Raw genomic sequence first — 27,852 nt, 5'->3', positions numbered from 1 at the left:
TAAATAAATACATAAATAAATAAATAACAAGTGTTAACAATGTTGTGGAGAAACTGGAACCCTTCCTTGCACACTGTTGACGGGAATACAAAAAGGTGCAGTCGCTATACACGAAGTATGAATTTCCTTAAAAAATTAAAAATTAAAGTACCATATGATCCAGCAATCCCACTTTTGGGTATTTAGCCAAAAGAATTAAAATCAGGATCTTGAAAAGAGGTTTGCCCTGCCATGTTTACTGCACCATTATTCGCAATAACTAAAATGTGGAAATGCTGTAAATGTCCATTGTTCAGTGAATGGATAAAGAAAATGTGGTGTATATACGTAAAATGAAATGTTATTCAGCTTTAAAAAAAAAAAAGGAAACCCTGACATATGCAACAAAAATCCTAACATATGCAGCAACATTGATAAACTTTGAGGACAATATGCTAAGCCACATACTGACAAGTACTTCATGGTTTCACCTTTTAGAGGTATCTAAAAGGGCCAAATTCATAGAAGCAGAAAGTAGAATGGTGGTTGCCAGAGGCTAGTAGGAGGAGGAACGCAGAGTTGATGTATGATAGGTATAAAGTTTCAGTTAAACACAATGGAAACTTTCTAGAGATCTGCTGTAAAACATTGTGCTTATAATCAACAGTACTGTACAATACACTTTAAAATTTTTTTAAGATGGTAGATCTCATGTTAAGTATTTTTACTAAAATTTTTTTTAAATAAAGGAATTTCAATAAGCCAACTTGTAGGGTTAATTTAGCTAATAGCACATGACCATTGGGAATAGGACCCCACATGTATGGTGACCCTCTGGTCCCAGCACAAGTCTCTCATCATAGTAAATGCTCAAAAAAATAGATGCTGAAAAATTGAAAGCTCAACTAAGTCTATATTTTTATGGATGCATTTCTATGATAATTTTTTGTAATTCCCAAAGGAAAGAGTGATATTTTAGTTATAAACGCGACTTTTCAAAATTTTGTACTCTGAAGAAGGTTAACATAGGTTGGCTTAAAAATGAAAATATGTTCATAACTTATAATAGAAGAATGAAAAACTAGTTCTTTAATAAAAAAGGAGAATTCCGAAAGATTTGACACAATCCATCTGTAAGTAGCATACTTCTCACTAGAGGGAGCTCTGAGCCCACAAATCAATGGCAAGAAAAGTTGACTAAAACGATCATTTTACTTCAGGGGAAACAAATGGTCAATGAGTAAATATAACATCTATTTCCAGAAGTTGGGAATTTTTCACATGCCAATTTTCTTCAATTATTAACCACTGCAATTTTAAATTACATAAAGGGTGAATAACGCAAAGCGTTGTAATACCCAATTGGTTTAATAAACATACTATAAATAGGCATGGTGTGGGTCTAATAAGAGATGTGGCATTATCCTTGTTCATTTGGTGGAAAAATTAATTAGTATTCATGAGAAAGAGCAAATAATAGGAGTAGTGATGATTATGGGTACCCAGAAAGGCTTTTGGGGAACTGTAATTCTTGCACTCTGGCTGTTCTTCTCCTGTCTCCATGTATATAACTCTGCAAGCCATTTCCTCCCTCTATAGTTGGGTACACTTGGGGAAAGGGGCTCTCTCATAGGCACTCCTAAGCCAGTGTGCTCAGCAGCAGCTCACTTCTCCTCTGTCACTCACTGCATCAACTCTGGCACTATCAGCTCAGAAACTAAAGAGTCATCACCTGTCCTCATTACGAAGGTGCTGACATCACCCTGACATCAGCCAATAAGTCTTTCATTCTCAACAACAGTGTCGACTCTGTGAAACAAAGTTTCTCTAAAGGCTTGGGCAAAAAATGGCACCATATCTTAAAAGTCCCTTTTCCCTCTAACCCCTGCAATCAGGAGCTTGTCACTAACCACCTCTACTCCTCAGGTTCCAGAACCACTCCCTCCCCCAGGTTGCAAGACCTTACTCTACCTTTTGAAATTTTTCACATTTCTATTTATCTTAGACTAGGGTTCCAATATGTCTATGCAAGTATGTCTCAAATATTATGTGGGACATACTTATAGTAAAAAATTATTCCTTGTTTATCTGAAATTCAAATTTTACTAGGCATTCTATATTTTTTCTAAATCTAACAATTCCACCCTAGAGCCTTTACTCTGCTTTCCCTAGGGTCAGAGGAGGAAACCCAGCGTTCCTTCTTCTTTATTAAATAAGTTCTGTTTCATCCTCTCCCACCCAGGCCATACCCAGAGAAAATCACTTATCTCATTTCTTTCCCTGGGAACATTTGGTTTATGTTTTAAATAGCAGAGTTTTTCTTTCTGTCTCAGTTATACATCTCCTCTCTGTTAACATATTTTCATCCAACAAGTTAAACAGGATAATAGGCTTTCAGGTTTCAGAATCACCTCATCTACACATTTAATTCATTGGATGCATGTTCGTTCAGTGTATGCTTTGCATTAGAAACTATACTAAGTGCAGACATATCAAGGTGCCCTGTCTGTGAAGGCAGCGTAGTCTACAATGAGGAAGTGAGAATTAGCCTTCATCAGCTGATAGCTCTGAACCTGGCTGAAAACAATAAAGTCACATTTCAGTTGGACATGGTTTATGAATTGGTGACATTTACAGGGAAAGGACAGCCTTCTCAAATACCAACATCACACTTATATTATCCTTAAATAAACTCCCCTCTTGACCAAAGCATATGAAAATTTATCCCTTAAAATAATCTTTTTTTATTAACCTCTTGGAAAGTCTTCTTGCACTTAAAGTAGGGAATGAAACATGTGGAGCATGGGGCTAACCCCGGCAAGAGAAATGAACTGAACTGAATGTTTATGTGCCCCATGGATATGGTCAGAGGCACCCAAGTGAGAATGGATTGTACCAAGGGAACCAACAACTCAGATTCCATGTCGAAGGCTTCCTCTCTCTCTCTCTCCACAGTGCTTAATGGCTACAGTTCAAGTTTGCTTCAGCTGTCCTCCTTATCTCTGCATGTCTTTCTAAATAATATCCCCCTTTTTAGATACATTTTTTCCCCTTGTGGCCCAAGCATTTAACTGAACTCTACCGAAGCCTAGAAGCAATCATTTGATTTTTCCTTATTGGTGTACCTATTACTTATGCGTAAATTTTACTGTTTTGCAGCAATACACACATGCACTCCTTTTGTTTGAATTCTTGATCGGAGAGAGAACTTTACTCTCGCCAGAAAGAAGAAAACAGTGGATCTGGTTCTGGTCCAAGACTCAGGCAATAGCTATTCTCAAATAGGGTTTGCAGTACAAGGAGAGCCTATGAGTGACGTTCTCAGTGGCACTCAGTACGTGAAGTCTGCGAAAAAGCTCTTGGCGACCCTCTACACAAGCCGGCCACACAAAGAATACTTGGCATGCTCAGACCCCAGCGCGGTGGAACCGGGTTGGGTAAACCAGATGTGGGGAGGCAAAGCACGCATGCCCACGGCGACCAGGGACCGAGCGGGCGCGCGCACGTGACGGCCGGGCGCGAGGCGGGCGCGCGCACCGGAGCGGAAGGCGGTGATCTGGGCTGCCGAGCACCGAGAAAGAGCGAACGTTGAGGCATTGGCTCCTTTCCATGGCTCACAGGCCGAAAAGGACTTTCCGGCAGCGCCGAGCCGACTCTAGTGACAGCGACGGCGCCGAGGTGCCATCTGCTGAACCGGGGGCGCCGGGGGAGCAGGCGGCCCGGGGCCCTTCGAAGGAAGGTTCGCCTCCTGGAGGAGGCCACGCAGTGGCAGCCGAACCGCGCCTTCGGGGCCGGGGCCGGGGCCGGGGCCGGGTCTGGGCGAGTTCCCGGCGCGCTGCGAGAGCGGCTCTTGGCGCGGACGGCGACTCGGGCATCCCAGGTGATGCGGGCCGGCGGGGTGGGCGCCTGAGAAAACGCATTGAGAGGGGTGGGAGGAGGCCATACGGGTCTTATAGAGATTTCTATACCCAGTGCTGACCATGAGCAACGCTGAATTGCGGTTACTGAGCAAGACAGCCCGCCAGCGGTCACTGGCCCGCTGCCCGCATCTCCACATTGGACTCCTTGGGGGAGTAAAAAGAATACTGTACGTTGGGGCCGGGGTGGGAGTGGGGGGATCGTTCGTGTTTGCATTGTCAGATGGGCCCTCACTAATTATAGCTTTAGTGCAGTACTTGATGTTTCTGTTAAATAGCTACAAAAGAGTTTAAAGTTTTCTAATACTCTTAGCGAAAGTTGCACGTATCTTTCGAAAAGTCCCCAGTTATTTTTATAGAAAACTCTTAGCTAGAATAGTACATTACAAGAATGTAGGGAACAAGCTTCGAAATATTTTCTTTTGCTTATTTTCTTTTTCATCAGCTATTTGCAAAAAGATTAAAAATAACATTTCACTGAGTAACAATAGATTGATGACCGTTGACTGTATCAACAATGATGTGAAATACAATGTAGTAATTTTGAAATACTTTTGCATTCTTAAATACAGGATTCAAGTAGCAAAAAGTTTTTTACGTCGAACGTGTTCTAGTTTGAATTGGGGCTTTATAAAATTCAGTTTTGGGTTACTTTTGAGGTAAAATTTCTCCCCAAATACTTTTAAGTCCAAGTATTTTGATGCTTTCTTAGTTATTGTCTAAATCTCTGATTACTGTATTTTTCTGTTCTGTGTGATTTATCCGATTAGACTTTAATAGGAAGAATTGAGGCTGAGTTGCCTTTTCTCTTGGCTTCTAAAAAAGTGGTTCTGAAACTTGCGTTTTACTACCCTGTTTATATACTCTTAAAAATGATTAAGGATCCCAACAACCTTTAGTTTCTGTAGATTATATCTTTAAATCTGGTATAACCCATAATTATATGGTAAGCCATATTAAAATTTTAAGGTAATTTTTTATTCATTTTTAATTACCCCATTACACCTAAGAATAACATTTTTTGTGAAAAATAACTATTTTCCAAAAAATAGAGTGGCATTGTTTTCATTTTGCACATCTGATGTCTTGCTTAATGGAAAACAGCTCAAATTTCAAATGCTTCCGCATTCAGTCTGTTGTGATTTTTTTTTCACTTGAAGTATGTGAAGAAACCACAAAAGTGTAATCGAGAGTCATACTTAATAGCCTTTTTTAGATCATTGTAGGTATTCTGCTTTAATATTACAACAAAGCTCAAGGAGTAATCGTTTCTTAAAGATTAGTTTGTGACATGGAAGCTAAAACCATCGGTCAATTTTGGTTTTTTTGTACTCCATTACAGTAAAATACACTATTCTGTTTTGTATTTTGGATGGATCTTTTACCCATGCATGGTCGGTAACATCATGCTTTGACTATTTGTAAAGCTTTGGTTCACTGAGTTTGCAGATCTTCAAATGTTGATATGTTTTATTATACTATATTTTTAAAAATCTCTTAATGTTACTATCGATGTCATCAGTCTTTAAGTACTGGAAATTTATCAGGTTCACAGTAGAGGACATAAGTTTTCCAATATTCCAGTTTTCATTTCACATCTCTTAATTCTTGAAGTGAAAGGCACAACTTTGTTTATTTTTGAGAAAATGTCAGCTATCCACATCTGAATAGAGTTTGTCAGTCATTCCAAGTAAAACAATGTACCTCCTGGAAGACAGTGCCTAGTTCAACATACAGATCGTCATACAGGTGCTTTTCATTGAGGCAACCATTGCATTTCAGTATGTCCCAAAAGTGCATTGTGCATGCTTCCATTTTTTCCCATGGATTATTAAAAAGATGTACTTTTTTAATACTTAAGGGTCAAGATTTAATAAAATTAATCATTTTTTGTTGCTTTGTTAAGGACTATAAGTGAAACTGCCTTTTTTTTTTCTTCCCCTGCATGTGCATGGTGGTGAAGAATGCAGTGGTTGCTACTAATGTATACTTTGTGACACTGGACATGTTATTTAGTCTTTCCAGTCCTGATGAGGACACTTCATAGAATTGTGAATATTAAATAAAATAAACCTTTTAAAACATTTCAATTTGCCTAAGATACTAAGTGTACATTAAATTTTTTTCCTATTTATTCATTGCAACATTTTGTTTATTTTCAGTATTCCTTCGCTTTTTCTCAAACATTCCCTTCCCTTTTCTCATTACATCCTTGAAAGAGTATTTAAGTAAGAAGCTAGAACAAATATGGTAATTCTTTACACATTGATTAGACCATCCATTGGTTTCAGAAAGAATGGAAGTTGGAAAAAGATCTGTATATCTACTTTAAACATGTGGAGTAAAATTGAAATACCATATTATATATATGCCATGTGTTGCTCAGAATTTTAATCATTGATTCTACTATCTTGTTATATTCAAAAAATGTCCTGTTAGAATCCAGAACCGTTGATCTTTCAACAGACGAAGAGGACGGAACACATCATGCCTCAGAAAGTAAGGATGATCAGAGTTCATCTTCCAACGGCTCTAGTTCTCTGGAAGAAGAATTTTCATCAATAGGTTGGTAATTTGGAAATTTTGTTTAAGAACTTTTTCTAATACAATATTTTCTATACCAGTGATCTTACTATTGATAACACAGCAAACTCTAGTGAAGTGTGGGGGCAGGTAAGTCATTACTAATGATTATCAAAGTGCCAAAATTGACTGCTCATTTCCACTGCATAACAGGTGTAAGGTCAGACAGCTTGTAAGAGGCAGAGCTGAGATTCAAACCCAGGCAACTTGCTCCAGAACCTACGTTCTTGACCTCTGTGCTATATTAGGCAACTCATGTCAATATTTGAAGGATGGTAAGATTTTGTCAGTTAGGAAGTTTCAGGTACAGATGTAGCACATATACAACTTTAGAGTGTATAACATGGCATAACATAGCTTGTGTAGAGAACTAAAAATAGCTGTTAGACTGAAAACATTTGGAGTTTAAGAAAGAAGAACTAAAAAAAAAGTAAGCAGAAAGACAGATTGGAGTCAGATAATGCAGGTCTTGGGGGGAACTACTGAAAATTTTATGCAACTGGGTGACATGGTCATTTTTGTGTTTTAGAAAGATCAGTCCAGTTCAGAGGTTAGCAGATTACCTCCTGTGGGCCAAATCTAGCTTATCACCAGCTTTTATAAATAAAGTTTTATTAAAGCACAGCCACAATCATTTAATTACATATTTTCTGTGGATGCTTTTGCACTGCAGTAGCAAAGTGGAGAAGTCGACAGACTTTATAGGCCACAAAGCCATAAATATTTATCTGGCCTGTTACTCTAGCTCAAGGGTTCATAATTTGTTTTGTACCATGAACTCTTTTCAGTCTCATGAAACCTAAGACCTCTTTTGAGAAAATAAAGTAAAATACATAGCTTTATAAAGGAAACAATCGCTTTGAAATATAATTGTCAAAATATATTTTAAAAAACAATAATAAGTAATTTATTAACTCATTAAATAACAAACTTTTTTTGTAATTTTTCTTCTTACACAAGTTCACAAGGTACAGGTACTTGGTGATGAATTCAATATTGAGAATTGAAGCCTAGTAGACAAGTGAAGCCTTTCCTGGACATACAGTGTTGTCCAGAAGAACTCTGCTACAATGTAAAAATTCTGTGTCTTCACTATCACAGTAGCCACTAGCCACATGTGACTATAGAGCTCTTGAAATGTGGCAAGTGCAAATAAAAAACATGATTTTTAAGTTGGTTAAATTTAAATAGTCACATATGGCTAGTGGTTACCAAATTGAACAGAGCCTCTGTAGAAAACAGTGTACAGTGTAAGGCAGTAGTTGTAAAGTGTTGGCAGCATTGCACACCTACGGAAAGAAGGCAGCATTTGGAAATTATCATAGGTACTAAGGTATTGCTGGTATGTACTGCTCTGGAAACAAGTGATAATAAATATCTTGCAAAGTGCAGGATAGTTCAGCATGGTGAAGAATCGTCATTCCTCAGATGCTCCTTTGAGAAACACCGATTGAGAGTTGAGAAACGTTTTTTTCCTTCTCTTTTTTCTGGAGAAGAAAGATGAAGAAGGAATGTAATAAGTTTAAGGACTGGTATGTGGAAAGAGTGCATTTATTTATTTATTGATTGATTGATTGATTGATTGATTGTTAGATGTTAGAACTATTAGAATGATCCAGTGATGGAATGTCTGTCTTGAGATGTTCATTGTTGCAGATACTGCTTGCTACCAATGAGACATCATATCTAACCTCTTCCCCTTAGATAGGATGATGCATGTGAAATTATTTATTAGTTATAAAGCTATAAAAAACATGATTTATTATAAAGCAGTGTGCTAACTTTATTAATTAATCTCATGTCCGCCCAACATCTGCTATGAGAGAAACCTTTAAGTTAGGTGTTAGATGTAGACAAGACAAGATAGAGTACTCTTCGCTTGAATCTTTACTTTTTTTATTATAGCTTGAGAGGATTAGCTTTATGTAGTACTAGTATCTCACGAGTGAGTCCATTCCTTGTGACTTATTAATTAAACTCTAACAAGTCATTTGAAGGTGAATCATTTCCAATTCAAGTATTTCTGTTTCTATAGTCATACACTTGAGTATTTGAACCAAAGTGTATGGTCTTAACTTGGTCACACATTAAAATCTCCTAGGGGGCTATAAAAACATACTGTTGCTCAGCTGTACCTCAGGTTAATTAACTCTGAATTGCTGGGCTGGGAGCCTGGGTACCAGTAAATTATCAAGTTTCCCAGGTGATTCTAATGTGTAGTCGGGGTTTGTGAGTGGCTTTGGCAGCACATGTACTAATGTGTAGTCAGGGTCAAGAAATGACAGTGTAACTGGAGATGGTTTTGAATTTTAATTCTGCTTTGGGTTATATTAGCTATATCTCTCAACTCTGAAGACATATCTTCTTGTCTTCAGTCACATCACAATAAAATCATTAAAATAGACAAGACAAAATACAGAGCCCTTTGCAGACTCCTGCATTGCTTCATAATCAACATTTTTTTTTTGAAGTAGTTATTTAACAAGTTAAGAATCCAGTGTGCTGTGTGATTTTCTCCACATGTTTGAACATTATCCACAAGGAAAACCTATAACTGTTAAATGTTTTGAGAGGATGAAGAGACACCTGACTTGTATCATTTTCCTGATACTAGTCTATAAGTACCAGTCTATAAAAAGCAAATCACTTGATTTGATATTCCTTGCTTTTAATGAGCATACCTTGCTTTCTAGTGATTACCACCCACTGCTGCATAATATTTTTCACCTGGTAAATGCACTCGATTATTTCCTTTATACTTTTTAACCTCTTACATTTATTCACATGGGACTCATTTCAGGACCTTGAAGGCTGACTTGGCTCTGTGCTGGTTGTAGTCTGTTTCTCACTCTCTATATGCCTGTATGCCCAAAGGAGAGGGGTAGGTTGTAGTATAATGTCCCTCCTCCTTTTATTTGACTAGTCTATCATCATTATGCTAACCTCTGCAGTTCTCACTAACTGAGTGACTGCATGTTCAGCCCTCTCCATACTCTAACCTGGCAATCTCAGAGCTTCTGGAAGTGAGAAATAACCCTTAATAAAAACTAAGCAACAACATTAATCAATGAGAGTTAAAAGATAAATTGGAGTGATTTTACTATATTTTCTCACACTTCTGGATGTGGTTCATTTCTTTATATTTAATCTCAATAATTTTCCATTACTGATACAGATTTTAAGCCACTTAGTTATATTTTTATCAAAATAGTGAAAAAATTGGCAAAACAGTATCTTTTTTATTGAAATGTGAGGAATATTTATTTCTGTTGGTGCTTGGTTTTCAATGTTCTCCTCTTTGTTTCTTTCAGTAAATATCCCTGATGCAGCTTTTATTCAGGCAGCCCGCAGAAAACGCGAATTGGCCAGGGCCCAAGAAGACTATATTTCTTTGGATGTGAAACATACTTCCACCATCTCTGATATGAGGAAAAACAGTGATGAAGATCCTGAGAGTGAGCCTGACGACCATGAAAAGCGAATACCATTTACCCCAAAGCCTACAACACTCAGGCAAAAAATGGCTGAAGAAACAGGTACATATTTACAATATATGAACACTAAGGCATTTTTATTCAAATAAAATATTATGATAGAAATTCCATAAAAACATAATGTAGTGTCTCATATTCTAAAGGGTGTTAAAGTTGGTTTTTGTTTAATACCTATTTGGTCAATGGCATATTGGCCTATAGAAGACATGCCTGTATCAAAATGTTATTATCAAAGGGTATATATAATAATGTTCACTATTATCTGCTCTCCACTTAATCTTTTGACAGGTTAAAGAAATTTACACTTATTTGTGATATTGAAAACTTTCATTGTCACCTTTATAAAGATTTTTTTTTTAATGTGGAAGCATCTATAGGGATTTTAGGTATCATGTATTAAAATCTTCCCTGCTATAATAAACATTTCCTTAACCAATAATCTTTAGTTCTCACAAGACTATTTTCACATTTCTCATTTATAAACAATAATATGTTTTACCAAAGCGTCAGTGCCTAGCCGACTGAGAAGGGAAAGTTTGGGTGGTGAGATGCCCAGTTAGAATAGTGCACAGGGGGCTGACATGAGAAAGAAACGGCAGGCAGCAACTTTACTGTGGGGAGTGCAGTTCTATTACGAGCGCGTGCCTCTGCTTCTGCTCTTCCTCTGCTCCTTTTCTTGTGCTCCCCTTCTGCTCTCCAGGGGACCGCATAGCTCCACACATATCAGAGTACAATAGTGACATTCAGCCACACATGCATGATACAATAAGCTGAATTATGTTTATATATTTTAGGCGCAAGTACCCTACTACACTAATGTAACAGTCTAAATCCAGGGTCCTGTTCTGGCTACAAGCCTGGATCACAGCCAGACCTGGGACCAGCCAGGCCTGGGACCCACACAAAGCTTTTGTCACTTCAAATAATAATATTTCAGAATGAGGCTTGGTTTCTTATAACCCAGAAATTATTTTTTAAATATTTAGATTCTCAGGTAAAATTGAGAAACTCTGATAAGGAAAACCAAATGTTTCATCTTTTCCAGGCTTTTTTCCTGAGATTTGAGCGAGACACTTAGGCAATGAATGCAGTTTCTGGAGTCACATTGCTAGATGCAAGTTCCAGGTTCAGTATAGTTCTCAGACAAGTTATTTAATCTTCTAGTATCTGAGTTTCCTCATTTATAAAATGAGGGTGATAATAATGCCTTCTTCCCAGAATTATTATGAAGAACGCGTTAACACACATAAAGGACTGCTAAGCCAGCACACTATAAGCCCCCCAAAAATGTTAGCTGCTGCTATTAAAATGGAAAAAATATTGAATATTAATACATGAATTTTTTTTCCCAGCAACCAGAAATGAAGAAACAAGTGAAGAAAGTCAGGAAGATGAAAATCAAGATATTTGGGAACAACAGCAAATGAAGAAAGCAGTTAAAATCACAGAGGTAATAATTTTTTATCCCGTGTATGTTTCCTGTGGCTGCTATAACAAAGTACCAAACTTGACACCTTAAAAGAAAAGAAATTTATTGTCTCACAGTTGTGGAGGCCAGAAGTCTGAAATAAATGTGTTGGCAGGGCCGTACTTCTTTGGAGGCTCTAGAGGAGAATCCTTTTTTGCCTTTTCCAAGTTCTGGTCACTCCAGGTATTCCTTGCCTTGTGACTGGATAATTGCTCTGCCTCCTTCACAGGACCTTCTCTGTGCCTTTACTCTGTGTGTATCTTATAAGGACACTTATTAGATTAAGGGACCATTTGGATAATCCAGGATGATCTTATCTTGACATAGCTCACTTAATTACAACCACAAAGATCCTTTTTCCAAATAAGGTCATACTTGCAAGTTCCAGGGATTAGAACATAGACATATCTTTTGGGAGGCCACCATTCATCCTGCTTCACCATTCATATATGTTCTTTTCCTATCAGCTTATAAATATCTTCCACATATTATAAACCACTTGAGAGAGGACCATATCTTTTTATCTTTAATAGTATAATAATTGACAGTATCTATTATATGGTAAATGCATAAGCGTGAAGCTAAAACTAACTCACAAACAAAAAGAATATTGTATTTGGAGTCAAAAGTCCTAGATTTGGGTTCTGGCACTACCACCAAAATATATACTCCATGAGGTCAAGAATTATTAACTATTGTGTTCAGTTTTATATCTCACAGTGCCTAATATTGTGACTGCTCCATAAATATTTGTATGACTTTGTCAAATCATTTCATTTTTCTAAATTTCAGTTTTCTGGGAAACTATGAAATGATTTCCCATTTCTGAGAAATGGGAATGATAATGTTATCTACCTGAGTAGGCTGTAATGCTCAAAATTATAATGATCTAAATTAAAGTTCTTATAAATTGTATAATAGCACACAGATATAAGGTTTTATTTAGTCCTTTCATCAAGAATGCTTTGAAAGATTATTTGCTCTTTTAAGTAAGAAATTATTGTATAATCTCCATGTTCCTAAAACTGAAAAACTAAAGGTAGGCTTTTGATTGTAATTTAGAAATCTCTGAGCAGAGAAATGATTTAGGGGACTATTTTTATGACTGTAACAGGCTTAGATACCCTGCCTTTTAGGAAAATCAATACAGTGACAGCATTAAAAAAAATACTTAAAAAACATGCCATAGTTCTTACTGTAACTGCTCAGGTTTGCATAATTCCTTTTTAATTGAATATTTGTTTAATTACAGTCATAGTGTACATTAGAAGTTCCCAAACTTTTTCATTCATGGAGCCCCTTAGGCCAAAAGAAGTACCAAACAATTACATTATTAAATAGTTAGGTCCAAATAATGTAATAAGATTTATGTCCTAATAACTTAATAGCCATTTGGAAAAAAATAATAATTAAATTGAAGAAAACAACTTTTGATTTTATTTTTAAGTAACTGCAATTAGTTACTAATGAGATGTGTGTACCTTTTGGGTGCTGCGTGACCTCTCGGACCTTGGAATCAGATTGGAGGCTGTCATTCTCATCTCCTGCTCCACATTGATTTTCAACCATTGCTTTCTGTTACATCATCTGCCAAAAATCCAGCTTCACTAATAAGACTTCATCAAAAGGAATGTAGCACAATCTAATGTTGCAACTATGAACTAATTATAATTGAACTAGCAGTCCAACAAATATTGAGTACTGCTTTGTTTTCCTAAAAAATTTTAAATACCTTATATCACCCCTTTGAGTTCACTAGGATGCCTTGGTATAGTTTGGGACAATATGCATTTGGGACAGTGTACACATTATGCATACTTTTTTGAATTTTGATTTCTTGATATGCTGTAAATGTTTTCTGGTGTTGCTACATAGTTATTATAGTAACTAATTTGAAAAGCTGCATAATATTTATCAGAGTCAATCATGATTTTCTTAGTCATTCTTCCTTTTGGTGAGCATGTTAGGTTAGTCGAAATCTGAATTTTTTTTCTTATTAATAAGAATTGATAAATATTTGCTTTTCTTTTTTTCCTTCCCTTCTTTTTTTCTTTTATTCAGATGTTTGTTTTTGAATTATTCTCTTAAGATAATGGCCAAGAGTGGTAATAAAAGAGATGAACATTTTTATGGCACTTAACTACATTTTTCTATGTTGTTTTCTAAAATTTAGATTGATCCGTAATGTGTGGGACTGTTTCACCACAATCTTGCCAGCTTTAGGTGCAAGTTTAGCTGGTGAAAATGGAATTTCAAATTTATTTAATTTGCATTTTTATTACTAATGTGGGTACATTTACTGATTCCTTTATTGAAGATTTACCAAATGCCACTGTATTGGGTTTGTGACTGCTGTACCAAATTACCACAAACTTGGTGGCTTAAAACAACAGCAGTTTAGTTTCTCACACTTCTGGAGGCCAGAAATCCAAAGTGAAGGTTTCGGTAGAGCTATACTACTTCTAAAAGCTCTATGAGATAATCTGTTCCTTGACTGTTTTAGCTTCTGGTGGCTGATGGCATTCTTTGGCTTTTAGCTACATCTGTCTCTGTTCCATCTTTATACCACGTCTTTTCATTCCATCCCAAAACTTTCTTTCCCTCTCTCTTATGAGCATATGTGTAATCACATTTAGTAGGGCCCATCTAGATAAGTCAGGATAATCTCCTCCTCTCCAGATCCTTAATTTAATCACATCTTTTGCCATATAAGGTAATAGTCACAGGTTTTGGGAGGTTAAGACATGCACGTATCTTTTTGGGGTCACTATTCAGCCTCTACAGCCACTTAACAGTGATAAGCACTAAAATATACCATCTTTGCAGGGGAGAGATAGTGAAATATCATAGTTTCTATGACAGAACTGTCCCCAAGATGGCTGAAAAGAGCAAACGAGTGGTCAGTTTTACAGGCAGAAAGTTGAATGGGAAGAATTTGAAAGGCCTCTACAGAAAGTCATATTTAAATGGGTCTTTGAAAGGTGTTTATGAAGTAAGGAATCAGGGAGAAAATAAGACATCAGTGGTAAAGACATAGATTTGAAATAGTCTGATTAGTTTGGGGTTTTGGAGGTATGATTGGAGCTTAATGGAAGGCTTGGTAAGAATTGATATGAGAAATGATAGTGCCTCATGGAAAATATTAAAAAAGATAGGTAAGCCAATGAATTGGCTAAGTATCTGGTCCACTTCACATATCCTTATCTAAAACAGGTTCTCTAGAACCTTCTCAACATTCTAAGCATGGTAGCAATGAGCTATGATGAGCCAGAAGACAGTAATGTGAAATATACCATGTTTTACAAGATGTATAGTGAAAAATGTATTCCTCTGTACACTATAGAAACCCAATAGCTTAAACAAAATTAAAAGCTTTACCTAGAAACCCACCAGCAGACTTCCCATTTATTTTTTTTTTTTTGACTGTTATGTGGCAACTCTCACGGAAAACAGGTGTTTAGTTTTCTAAGAGTACATTAGATCATAAAACTAGTAGCTTTAAAAACACCGAGAACTAAGCTTTTGTGAAAAATAAGATTTTATAGTTTTCCTCTTGTATGTAAATTTAAAGTTCTAAATTTTAAAACTGAGAATTTGAAAAACATTTTATTATAACTATGAAAAATGTCAATGGCATGGAATTTTGAACTGATAAGATCTTGGAAAAATGTCAATGGCATGGAATTTTGAACTGATAAGATCTTGGAAAAAAGCCAATCTGCTTTTGTGCTATTAATAGTTGTAAGATTAATGAATATTGAAAACAATACGAATTTTCATATTATTTTTAGGGACGAGATATCGACCTTTCTCACAATAGAAAGTCTCAAACAATGAAGAAGTTTGATACTTCCATTTCATTTCCACCGGTAAATTTAGAAATTATAAAGAAGCAATTAAATACTAGGTAAGTAATATTCATCTTAAAATTTACATTTGTCCTAGACATTTAATAGTGAAAAAAAATAGCACTATATATATAAAATCTTTTAAATTAGTAAATATAAATATTAACATTAAACAGATTTATAGGAAAATTAGCATCACACTACCAAAACATTTCCTTTTTTGCGTATGTCTTTTTAATCTTTGTAATAGGTGTATATAATATGGTTAAAATCAAATAAAATATTAAGTTCTGCTTTTTTTTACTTAATGTTTTGATAAACATTTATCTCTATTTAGCTTTTAATTTAAAAAACATGTTGCAAATGATGGCAGCAAGATGCCAAAACATGAAGCTCATTCTGCCACAGAGATACCAACTAAGCAATAATATATGTTTTAAAAAGCCTTTGTGAGACCTCCAGAAATGAATTGCGAAGTTACAGTACCCCTGGCAAGCTCAAAGATAAGAATAGCCACATTGTAATGGGTAAGAAAAGCCATTTCGTTTCAACTGCATCAGCCCCTCCCACAAGCCAGCACTGCTTATGATAGGAAAAACCCTACTTATGGCTTCTCTATTAGAAGAAGACGTGAAACATACATCCAGTATTTTTGCTTTTAGGGGAACTGCCCAAGGAACTCATTTCTGCTTCATCTGTCTCAGGGTGCCAATGAGGAACCCGGAGCCCTGGAAAACAAAAGAGAGCTCAGTGGCTTGTTGCAGAGCCAGAAAGTGTGCATTATATAGATGGACACCAGAGGGAACAAGAGACGGTAGACTCTCTAGAAAAGAAACCCAAAACTCTCTAGCTGGGAAATTTCATGTAAAAGCTCAGAAAAGATGCATTCTCCCATAAAAAGTTTGAAAAGACACCCATCCCCCCACCCCTTAAGAATCTCTAGCCAGGCTGATTGGTGAAGTTCCTTGCATGTATGAAGCAATTTCCTTCAAGTGCATTTTTTAAATACACAAAACAACAACAACAACAAAATAACCAAACACATGAAGAAACACGGGAACATGGTGTAATCAAAGGAACAAAATAAATCTCCAGAACAAATCCTAAAGAAACAGAGATCTGTGAATTACCTAAGAATTCAGAGGCATCCTCTTAAAGAAGCTCAGTGTGCTACAAGAAAACACAGACTAAATGAAATCAGGGAACAGTACATGAACAAAGTTAGGATATCAACAAATATAGATAGAAACTATTAAAAAGAACCAGAGATTCTGGACTTGAAGAATATGATAACTGAACTGAAAAATTCACTAGAGGGACCAACAGTAGACTTGATCAAGCAAAAGAAAGAAGCAGTGACCTCAAATACTAGTCATTTGAAGTAACCTAGTCGGAGAAACATAAAGAAGAATGAAGAGAAGTGAAGAAAGCCTAAGGGGTTTATGAGACACCATCAAGCAGAACAACGTATACATTATAGGAGTCCAAGGAGAAGAGAAGAAGAATGGATCAGAGAACTTATGTAAAGATATAATGGCCAAAAATTTAACTATCCAAGGAAGGAATTGAATATCTAATTTAATGAAACTCAAAAGACCCAAATGAGGATAAACCCTAAGAGGCTTATACTGAGACACATTATAATCGAATTTTTTGAAGGCAAACAATTTTGAGAGCCTTTAGACAAAAGCACCTCTTATGTACAAGGTGCCCTATAAGATTACCAGCAGATATCTCAACAGTATTATAGGCCAAAAGGCAACAGGATGATATAGTCAAAATATTAGCAAACCTAATTCAACAACACATTAAAAGAATTATATATCATGACCAAGTGGGATTGATTCCTGGAACACAGCGATGTTTCATATGAAAAACAGTGTGATACACTATATCAGTATTATGAAGGATGAAAACCACATGACCATCTCAATTATTACAGAAAAAGCATTTGACAAAACTCAACACTCTTTCATGTTAACACTCTACCAGCCAGGAGTAGAAGGAAATTACCTGAACATAGTAAAGGTTATATATGAGAAGCTCACAGCTAACAGGATATATTCAATAGTGAAAAAGTAAAAGCTTTCCCTGTAACATCAGGAACAAGGCAAGGATGCCTATTCTTGCCACTTTTATCCAATGAAGTATTGAAAGTCCTAGCCAGATAATTCAGGCAAGAAAAGGAAATAAAGAGCATCCAAATAGTAAAGGAAAGAATAAAATTATCTCTGTTCACAAATGATATGGTCTTATATGTAGGAAACCCTGAAGACTACACACACACACACTACAAACAAGAAAGAGGTAATTACTAGAGCTAATAAAAGCAAGATTTCAGGATACAAAATCAACACACTAATCAGTTGTTCCTATGCTGTAATAATGGAAAATCCAAAAAGTATAATAAGAAAACACTCTCATTTACATGAGCATCAAAGAGAATGAAACAGGAATAAACTAAGGAGTTGAACGATTTGTATACTGAAAACTATAAAACATTGCTGAAAGAAATTGAAGACAAATGTTTCATATTCATTCATAGATTAGAAAACTTAATGTTGTTGAAATGTCTACATTACCCAAACAATCTATAGATGTAATGCATTCCCTATCAAAATCTCCATGGCATTATTTTTGCAGGAATAAAAAAAAAATCTTAAAATTTAGATGGCACTTGATACAGATTACCTTTCTGACGTACAACCAACCTTTCTTCTACTGCTATTACCTTTTAAATAGTATTAATCTCAATATAAATGGTATTTTTGCTAAAAATAAGGCAATCCTGGTGATACATTGTTTTGTTTTAAATATATTTTCTGTTTTACTGCTCAGGATCTAGTGTGCATCTTTAGATATATGAAAGAATAAGTATGATGGTAAAAATATAGTTCTTATAGCATTTTATACATGGAGAGTTTGTTTCTCCTACGAAAGCAAGTATTTTTAAAGAACATTTTTATTGCCTGTTTTTTCTAGTACCTGAGAATAGGTTCAGAATTTTCTTTCCCTATTTCTTTTGTATAATTCAGCTTTAGAATAGCTTTACGTCTTTATCATATTGCAGCCAAAATGTCTTGGTCATAGTTGTTCGGTTAAATGGTTTGATGTAGAAAATGACATTTTGTAGCGTTTTATAGTGAAATAAATATATGAAAATATTTGTATCGGTTTTTAAATATTAGGTTATCCCTGTATTCTAGGGGCTAGGCAGACTTCCAGCCCACTGCCTGTTTTTATAATTAAAGTTTCTGGAATGCAGCCATGCTTGTGCATTTATGGATTGTCTATGGCTCCTTTTTTGCTACAACACAATTAAATAGTTGCAACAGCAGGCATCTAGCCTCCAAAGACTAAAATGTTTACTGTCTGGACCTTTATATCATTTTTTTTTCAGTAGTGAAGTTAAATGATGAGATTTCTTTGATTCAAGATTATTTTTGTAATAACTTTACTATGGTTTACTGTCCTTTTGATGTTCTTCCTTCAGTTAAAAGAACTAGAATTATAGCTATTGCATCTAATATTGCATATTACTCAGAATTTATGCAAAAGGGAAAGGTTGGAAAGGGCTAAAACCACCCTATGATTACCTTGAGCACCTAATATCCTCTAAGTGTCCTTTCCTACCTTTCCCTCTGAGACCTCTTTCATTGTGATGCTCTCCTTTCCTCATCAAGTCTCATAAACCCAGGTTTATGGAATTATCAGTTTCTTTGGTGGTCTATGTCAGGTAGTGTCAAAAAAGTCTTATCAGAGTAGTACTTATTACAGTAGAAATAAAAGTTTGAAAATCAATTTTTATTTATATTTCTTTATACAGATTAACATTACTGCAAGATACTCACCGCTCACACCTGAGGGAATATGAAAAATATGTACAAGATGTCAAGAGCTCGAAGAGTACAATCCACAACCTAGAGAATTCGTCAAATCAAGCTCTAAATTTTCAATTCTATAAAAGCATGAAAATTTATGTGGAAAATTTAATTGACTGTCTTAATGAAAAGGTACATGGCTATAAATATTTATATCATTTTCTTTTTATGGAGAAATTCTCATATAATTTACGAAAAGCCTAAATCCCACAACTACTTTTCATCTAGTGTTTTTCCTACACATTTTGATATCCTGTAATATTAAGTATTCCCCTAATGTTGGATAGTTAAGGTATTAGCATATAAATGTTTGTGTTAAAATTTTATGTTTAAGAAAAATTTCTAGAAAGTAAATTATTAAGCCAAAAGGTCTAAATGTTTTTAAGACTTATGAAACATTGCTAAACTATTCCAGAAAGATTGGATATTTTATTTTTAGTTTAGTACATTAAAAAATGGTTTTTTGTTTTATATATTTATTTTGATCTCAAACCTGTTGTTTTATTAACACATGTAATTTTTCTTATAAATTGTCTTCTTTACCATGGTTTTTTGTTGCTGTTGTTGTTCATAGTAGGGGTTCTTTTTTTATTTTTTTATTTTTTCCATATATTATGAACAATTTTTTATTACTTAAAATTTTTAGTGCTTTACCCTACTCGATATAGGTAAACTTTCCAGTTTGTTTTGTCTTTTGGTTTTGTTAGCAGCGGTTTTTTGACATCCACATGTTTTGAAATGTTTGTATCAATCAGATTTATAAATCATTCTTTTCTTATGGTTTCTGTTTTTGTTTTATGCATGCTAAGTCCTTACATTGAGGTCTTAAATTGTCCTTTTTAAACCATTTTTAACTATTTTTAAATTGTATTCTACTTTCTGCATTTGTTTTTATTTACTATTTTAAGTTGATTGTCTTTTAATAACACTAGGTAGTTACTTTCTGAAGCATTTACTACAATGTAACTTTCTGTTTTCATCCTTGAAGAATTACACTGTGAAAGTCTTGTCAGCCTACAGTTGATCACTCTTTCCATTTTGCAACTTTCTTACCTGTCAAGTTAGGTCTCTTCTGTTCTCCACTTTTTATAATTTTACCAGTTTCCTCAGGTGCCCCCCTGCAGTTTGCCCCCTCACCCAATGAAGACTGGCTACACCCATCATTTCCTCTTCCTCTTCTGTCTCAAAGAACCCTCATCTGCCCACTCTTATCCGTGTTCCCGACTCTAGGCCATTTGGTTTTATTATTTATATTTATAGCTGTTCTAGTACAGTAAGTTGATATTCTGGTTTTGTTAATATTAAAAGTATTGAAAGCTAGATCTATTCCTCACAGTGTTTTTTTAATTGGCATGTTGTAGATAATGAAAATGTTTCTCTGTGTGAGAATTGAGCATATTCATATGCTAATACATAAATATTACAATTTATTATTTATTATTGATGATACACAAAATGTTATATATGTATTTCAGATTATCAACATCCAAGAAATAGAATCATCCATGCATGCACTCCTTTTAAAACAAGCCATGATCTTTATGAAACGCCGGCAAGATGAATTAAAACATCAATCAACGTATTTACAACAGTTATCACGTTAGTGTTTTCCATGTTCAATGTGATTTGTTATTCATTAAGCTAAATTATCAGCTAGAGAATAAAAATATCTTTATCTCTGTATAAAAAATGCCGTTTGTGTATTTTTCCTCTAACCTTTCATCCATCTCCTTCCCAAAATCTTTAAAGCTAAGGTTTGAAAATGTCTTGGTTCTACGACCAAAAAATAAATATTATAATTCCTAATTACTTAGTATTTGAGACAAAATATTTATATGGCCATTTAATAACTGTTTTGAGAAGAGCTGATATAAGTCTGTAGACTTTATAAAGTTTCCATGGCCCTTCCACAGATCGGTTATGAAGGTTAAAGAAATTCTGGTTGATTTCAATATAGAATCATCTGTAAGATCTCATTATATAAGATTTGTATGCTACCTTTTAATTCTCACGCTGGTTTTGTATTTTTAGAGATGTCTTATTTTGATTAAAGTGCTGTTAGGGAACAGTGAAAGTGATGAGACCATCACAAGTAGTCAATAATAGCAAAAGCAAAATGACTTAGAAACACATGACATTTAGTTGGTCATGCATTATGGTACGTGCCAAAATGGGAAATAACATAAATAACATGGATGATGCAAATATGTCTAGCATTTGGCTACAGGGACAGAAAAAACTGGTGAAAACTGCTAAAAAAGAATATGAAAAGAAACTTAATGGTAGAATTTTGTTAGTGTTCTGAAGTTGCTGAAATATACTCCCCAGACAAGGAACATTTTCTTAAGCTTGCAAACTCAATGCCTATTAACATTGTGATACAGAATTAATATTGCATGATGAAATACAGAATTTAAGCATATTATGTATATACATATATATATATATGTATATGCATATGTACATATATACCTAAGATATAACTCATTTTCAAAGTGTTTCACCTTATTTCTTTTGAGAACAGGCAAAGCTGAGACATCAACAAATGGAGACAAGGCCTTAGATGAAAAAACTCAATGGATTTTAGAAGAGATGGAATCTCGAAGGTAGCTATATAAAGTGAAGACTTAAAGCATCATTGAGCAAGTATTTTGTACTACTTTAATACAATTAACCATATGGTATAGTTAACCATAACCTAACAAATTAGTGTGTGAGAATGATGTAAAACCAAGATTTAGTTAAGCAATCTTAACCAAATTTAAATCTTTAATCCCAGGGTTTAAAAACACATTGGTGTACTTGCATGAATCAAAAGTAATGGGTAAAATGACATTTATCAGTCTGGGAATTGCTGCTAGATAGAAGCCAGTCCTAATTATATTGTTAACCTAATCTTCAAAATCCGGATAGCCTACGGGAATGTCTCATAAGAAATTTAAATTAATGAAGCTAAAGTGTCAAAAGTATTAACATAAAATTGTGTGCTAATATAATGCTGTATTTCTGGGCATTTTAAATAAATTATGACTTCTACTTTTTGTTTTAAAGCATTTACTTTCAGCAAGAGCTATTTGTTTTTAATTGATTTTTGGTTTATTTTAAAATACAGGGCACGAAGAAGACAAGCAAGAGCACTTTCTGGAAATTGTGATCATCAGGAAGGGACATCTAGTGATGATGAACTATCTTCAGCAGACTTGACTGACTTCCAAAAAAGCCAAGGTCAGTCACCACGTTTCTAATGCGTCTTGATCTGAAGTATTGAAATGGTGGGAAGTGCTTTGCAGTGATTGCCCTAAAATATATAAAGTAGTTGGGAAAATTCAGGAAAAAGGAAATACATTTTTATCTCCTTTAAGACTTTTCCCACTGTTGAAAAATGGGATAAAATAGAAGAGCACTGAATACTACTGCTCCTATAGTTTTTCCCTCAGTCTTTCTCACCTATTATAAAGGAACCATGAACATTTTTGGTTTCATTTCTCCACAACATACTTTCTGTATTATAATTTTTAATTTAAAATTATTGAATATAGTCAAGTCATTTTAGCGTTATGAAATAGTAAAATATGTATAGTTGAAAGAGTCGTGGGCTTCACAGTTAGATGTATTTGAAGAGGGCTCTGTATTGTGTGATCTTGTGCAGATTCCTCAACCTCCCTAAATCTCTAAATCTGATATTAGTTTTTGTCTGTAAGTAGGCTAATAACACCTACCTTATAAAGAAGATCATCATGATGAAATGAAATAATGTATTTGTAATGTTTTCGCATGTAGCAAGGACTCAACAAATGCTAAATTTTATTAGTTTCAATCAGTATTGCTTTTATTACTAAAGCGATTTTTAATAAACAGATTTATATGTTAACATGTAATATAGGTAAATTTACATGTTAATATTATGAAATCAAAGGAAAAGTTCAGCTCAGTTGATTACATGGTTATACATGACGATGTTTATAGTAAGCAAAGTTCACAATATTAAAATGCATAATATACAAAGATCCATTTGTTCACAGGTGACATTTTACAAGATCACAAGAAGATTTTTGAAGATGTGCATGATGATTTTTGTAATATCCAGAATATTTTGTCGAAATTTCAACAATGGCGAGAGAAGTTTCCTGATTCTTATTACGAAGCTTTCATTGGTTTATGCATACCGAAACTTTTAAATCCCCTAATACGAGTTCAGTTGATTGATTGGAATCCTCTTAAGGTATTTAAGTTTAACACATGAAAAAACTAATCCTGATCACATTATTTATTTAAATGCCCTTGTTAGTAGATTATAAAATACTTCACTTTTAGAGTTGGAGTTGATAATTAGTGCTTTGGAATAATAGTCTACACCCATCTTTTTTTGGTTCTCACTTTATTTTTGAGGCCAAGTGGCACTAGACACCAGTAAAGGAAACACTTTTTTTAGCTGCCTCTGTGATAAATTTAAGATCACTCAAAAATGTAAAGGTAGTATTTTACCTTAAGAATTTTATATTCTGAGGACATTAGCTACCAAGAGTTCTGAAGCTGGAGATGACATATTGGGAATAGTTGGTTAGGAAAGCCTAATTGAGGAGGAATTTAAAATGGAGATTTTAAATGAGGGTATATAGGATTTAAATAGGATGTTCATATCTTAAGAGATATGAGCTTGCTTTGATGAATAATGGGAGGAGTGACACGATGAAAGTAGTGTTTTATGAAGTCCTAGCAGTAGGCTAACTTGGAGAGAAGGAAGATAAGAGGTAGAGATAGATAGATGATAGATAGATAGATAGATAGATAGATAGATAGATAGATAGATAGATAATAGATAGATAGATAGATAGATAGGTAAGTAGGTAGGTAGATAGATAGATAGATAGATAGATAATAGATAGATAGATGGATAGGTAGGTAGGTAGATAGATAATAGATAGATGGATAGATAGATAGGTAGATAGATAGATGATAGATAGATAGATAGATAGATAGATAGATAGATAGATGGATAGGTAGATAGATAGATAGATAGATAGATAGATAGATAGATAGATAGATAGATGGATAGGTAGGTAGGTAGGTAGATAGATAGATAGATAGATAGATAGATAGATAGATAGATAGATAGACAGACAGACAGACAGACAGACAGAGATATATGAAAGATTTGCTATAGCCCAAGTCCAAGGTTATGAATTCCTTACACAGGGTTATAGTGACAAAGGGAAGAGAAAAAGAGTTGATTACAGGAGGCGGCGTTATGAAATAAGAATGAGTAAAACGCTGAGAATGACCCTAACGCCACATCCAAATATGACCCCATGATTTGGTTTCTGGGTTATTAGAACAATAATAGTTCCATTAATAGAAATGGGGACTTTTCAGAGAGGGAAACATTTTGAAGAAAGTTTCACTTTCCAGATAATGAAGTGATAGCGGGACGTCCATGTGGATATGCCTAATAAGCAAATGGAAATGAGAAAATGAAATTCTAGGAAAAGAGGAGAGCCGAAGGTAAAGATTTAACAAAATGAAGGATAAAGCCATATTCTTTTATCTTTCTCTGCCCTAGTCATGCATGCCTGTTGGTTCTGTGTTACATTCAAGGTTGTAGTCTTCATAATACAGAAACCAAGCCAGCAGCCTAGCTGTTAACCACTCAAGCTGAATAGAGTACTCTGTTATGCCTAGCAGAGATGTGTTTAATCAACAAATAATAATTGGCTATCTGCTATTTGTCTAGTAAGCTAAACCACGTACAAAATACACATTTGTGCCTGTGAGAATTGAGGAAGCCAGAAGGGAATTTTGCTTGAGGTAAATAAATTTTTATAAATAAATTCCATGGTTAGTTTAAATGGTAGTCTAACAAATATATATTTTGCTCCTAATAGCATTTGCAGTATGGTAGGCTTTGAACACACTGTGGGCATTTATAGAGTATTTGTCATAAGAATTAATGTTTGAAATGTATACATATTGCTTAGACATCTTGTCTTATATGTGTCATCCTGCCTGGCCTTGGTAGTGTAGTGCTGTATACATGAAGTTAAAATACGTACTTATTTTCTGATCCTTAGAAAGCTCTGGTGATAACTGAACAAATTAACCATTTAAAAATAAACTAATGGTCTATGGCCGTGCCACCCTGAACACGCCCAGTCCCATCTGATCTTGAAAGCTAAGCAGGGTTGGGCTTGGTTAGTACTGGGATGGGAGACCATCTAGGAAGACTAGGTGCTGTAGGTATTAAAAAATAAATAAAAATAAAAATAATTTAAAAAATAAAAATCTAATATTCGAGAATTTATTTATAACTTTGATAATTTTATTTATAAGTTTGATTCCATAGGTTTAAAACAGATGCCATGGTTCAAATATATAGAAGAATTTATGAATAGTAGTATGGAAGATTCAAAGAAGGAAAATGGTTCTGATAAGAAAATCTTGTCTGCTGTCATCAACAAAACAATTATTCCTCGACTTATAGGTATTGTTTTATAACCTTAATAAAATTAAATTGTTTGGGGGAAGAGCATAAGATTATTAATTTCTGTTATAGTCACAATTTTTTTCTCAGAAGTTTTTGAATAGAAGGAACTGTAATATGCAGTAAAAATGAACAAATTTTTAAAAATGCTTGTTTGTGCAACTGATTTGCTACCAAGTTGTTGATAATCTCTAGCCTTTAGCATTTGTGCTTTTATAACTCCTAGGCCATTTATTAGTGGAACACTTCCATCCCAACTACAGGTATTTCTTTTTCTTAACTATCCCCTTATGTTTCTTCTCTTTTTTTCTTCTTTCTTAAAAAAACATTACTACTATTCCCTCACATCTGTCACTGGCAGTCAGAAGCACTTAGCATTGATGCTGTACTTAAGTCTAAAGACCTTTGTTTTACCAGAAATTGTACTTAGCAAGGATCTCTTGTCACTGAGAATGGATTCTGGCAGCAAAATCTACATAACTCTTAAAAAATGAAGCAGACAGCTTTATATGGCTTCTCAGCCAGCTTTACTAAACGTTAAAGATTTTTCTCAGTGTAATTTGCTGTGCAGTGATGAGGTGTATTAGAAAGTTACTACTTCTAACTACTAGTTGTATTAATGATGGCATAGAATCTGTATGCTTCATTTGAGTACTCTTCTAAAAACTCCAGATACTTCACTAACAATTAAATGGTCCCTCATAAAGTAAGTAACATTATGAGAAATTAACACTGTATATTCTCAAGTCTTACACTGGACCCTCTTCATACCCCCTGGATAATTGCACACTGTCCTTTAGTGCCATCCATATCTATATGGTAACCACTAATTATATGTAGCTATTAAAATATAAATTTGAACTAAGTAAAATTAAAATTCAGTTCCTCAGTTATACTAGCCACATTTTAAGTGCTCAGTGGTCTTATGTAGTTCATGGTTGTCATATGCTGAGCATATCCACTTGGGTGTCCAACAGGCAACTCAGACTCCACGTGCAAAATCATACTTCTCATCTTTGCTGCAGACCTGCTCCTATGTTCCTTATCTAGAAAATGACATCCACAGATTCAAACCAGAATCTTCAAGTTATTTCCTTTCTCCTTTGTTACCTCTTTTTATAAGCAATTGCCAAGTCTGCCGTTTTCTCCTTTTTCCAACCTACTTTCTATACTATAACCATAGTGATTTGTCTCAAGTATGAGTCTGATTCTGTCTTACCTCACTTATAACACTTTAATTATTCTTAACTGCCTGACAGATAGTCTAAACTCATTAACATAGCTTTCTAGGCCTTTCAGAATTCCATCTCTGTTTAGTAATTCTCCAGCCCCTTCTCTTGCCAAGCTCTATTCCTTCCCCTCATCCCCACGTCTTCTATACTTCAGCTGTACTCTCTTAGGCATTTGCATTTTCAGTGCTCCATTCCATTTGACAAACCTCCTAGCCCCACCTCTTTCATTTGGCTAACTAGCTCCTGTTCAACTTTCAGGACTCAGTGTGGACACTATTCTAGGAACTGGTTTAGGCATACCTCTCTGGGTTCCTATAGCACACTGGACTTATACTTATGGTGGCATCTACACACTGAATTCTATGGTTTATCTAAGCATTTGTATTTGCTGTTAGACAAATTGGTCAAAAGCAGCAACTTAGTCTTATTTATTGCTGTGTCTCCTGTATTTAATGTGAGGCACATAGTAAGTTCTCAGTATTAGTGGACTGAACATTTCTAAGGTTATTAGAAGGCTAACCTTCTAGATGTTTGAGAAATATCTGTTTTTGTTTTTGGCTTTTTTTTTTTAACCTGTGTAATTTTTTTATATTATTTAACTTGTATTTTACAAGGGTCTACCCTTTATCAGGCACTGTTATTGTTTCAGCATATACAGCAATGAACAAAATAACAATCCCTGCCCTTGTAGAATTTACTTTCTGTGAAGAAGACATATTAGAAACAAGATAAAATCTAGAGCCTGTTATAAGGCTAAAAAGAAGAATGAAATAAGGGAAAAGGATACAAATTATCAAAGAGGAATGCGATTTAAAGTAAGTTGGCCTTCCTAAGGTCATAATTGAGCAGATTCCAAAAGGAAGTAAAGAAGTGGGCCATATGAATATCTGAGGGAGCAGCATCCAAGGCAGCAGAAAGAGCAAGTGCAAAGGCTCTGAGGCAGGAGCCAGCCTGGTTTGTTTAGCAAACAGC

The 27,852-nt window shown here is 34.8% G+C and overlaps 1 protein-coding gene and 1 pseudogene across 8 annotated transcripts in view; both read left to right on the top strand.

Annotated features, from left to right (window-relative positions):
• Window positions 1–3,510: 3,510 nt before the first annotated feature.
• The window catches only part of GCFC2 (GC-rich sequence DNA-binding factor 2), a 37,482-nt gene continuing 13,140 nt past the window's right edge, over window positions 3,511–27,852 (top strand). Inside the window, exons 1-12 of one of the 8 annotated variants that reach the window (XR_001595107.2) lie at window positions 3,511–3,859; window positions 6,336–6,461; window positions 9,791–10,015; window positions 11,326–11,423; window positions 15,233–15,348; window positions 19,116–19,302; window positions 20,646–20,769; window positions 21,695–21,776; window positions 22,283–22,395; window positions 23,193–23,392; window positions 24,580–24,672; window positions 25,498–25,597. Coding sequence is in view for 5 of the 8 variants with exons in the window: in XM_016130634.2 (XP_015986120.2) it covers window positions 3,589–3,859; window positions 6,336–6,461; window positions 9,791–10,015; window positions 11,326–11,423; window positions 15,233–15,348; window positions 19,116–19,302; window positions 20,646–20,769; window positions 21,695–21,776; window positions 22,283–22,395; window positions 23,193–23,392; window positions 25,498–25,648 (1,693 nt within the window). In the remaining 3 variants the exon portion in view is untranslated. Of the gene's footprint in view, window positions 3,860–3,884; window positions 4,067–6,335; window positions 6,462–9,790; window positions 10,016–11,325; window positions 11,424–15,232; window positions 15,349–19,115; window positions 19,303–20,645; window positions 20,770–21,694; window positions 21,813–22,282; window positions 22,396–23,192; window positions 23,393–24,579; window positions 24,976–25,497; window positions 25,649–27,852 lie in introns of those variants that run through there. The other 7 variants (XR_001595108.2, XR_004951891.1, XM_036224238.1 and 4 more) reach the window with 7 other exon arrangements.
• On the top strand, window positions 25,289–25,407 carry LOC118605796 (annotated as a pseudogene).

The sequence above is a fragment of the Rousettus aegyptiacus genome, unplaced genomic scaffold (assembly GCF_014176215.1).
Source record: "Rousettus aegyptiacus isolate mRouAeg1 unplaced genomic scaffold, mRouAeg1.p scaffold_m13_p_7, whole genome shotgun sequence".
Taxonomy (NCBI): domain Eukaryota; kingdom Metazoa; phylum Chordata; class Mammalia; order Chiroptera; family Pteropodidae; genus Rousettus; species Rousettus aegyptiacus.
Note: the sequence above shows the minus strand (reverse complement) of the source record. Positions and strands in the feature narration are given on the sequence as shown.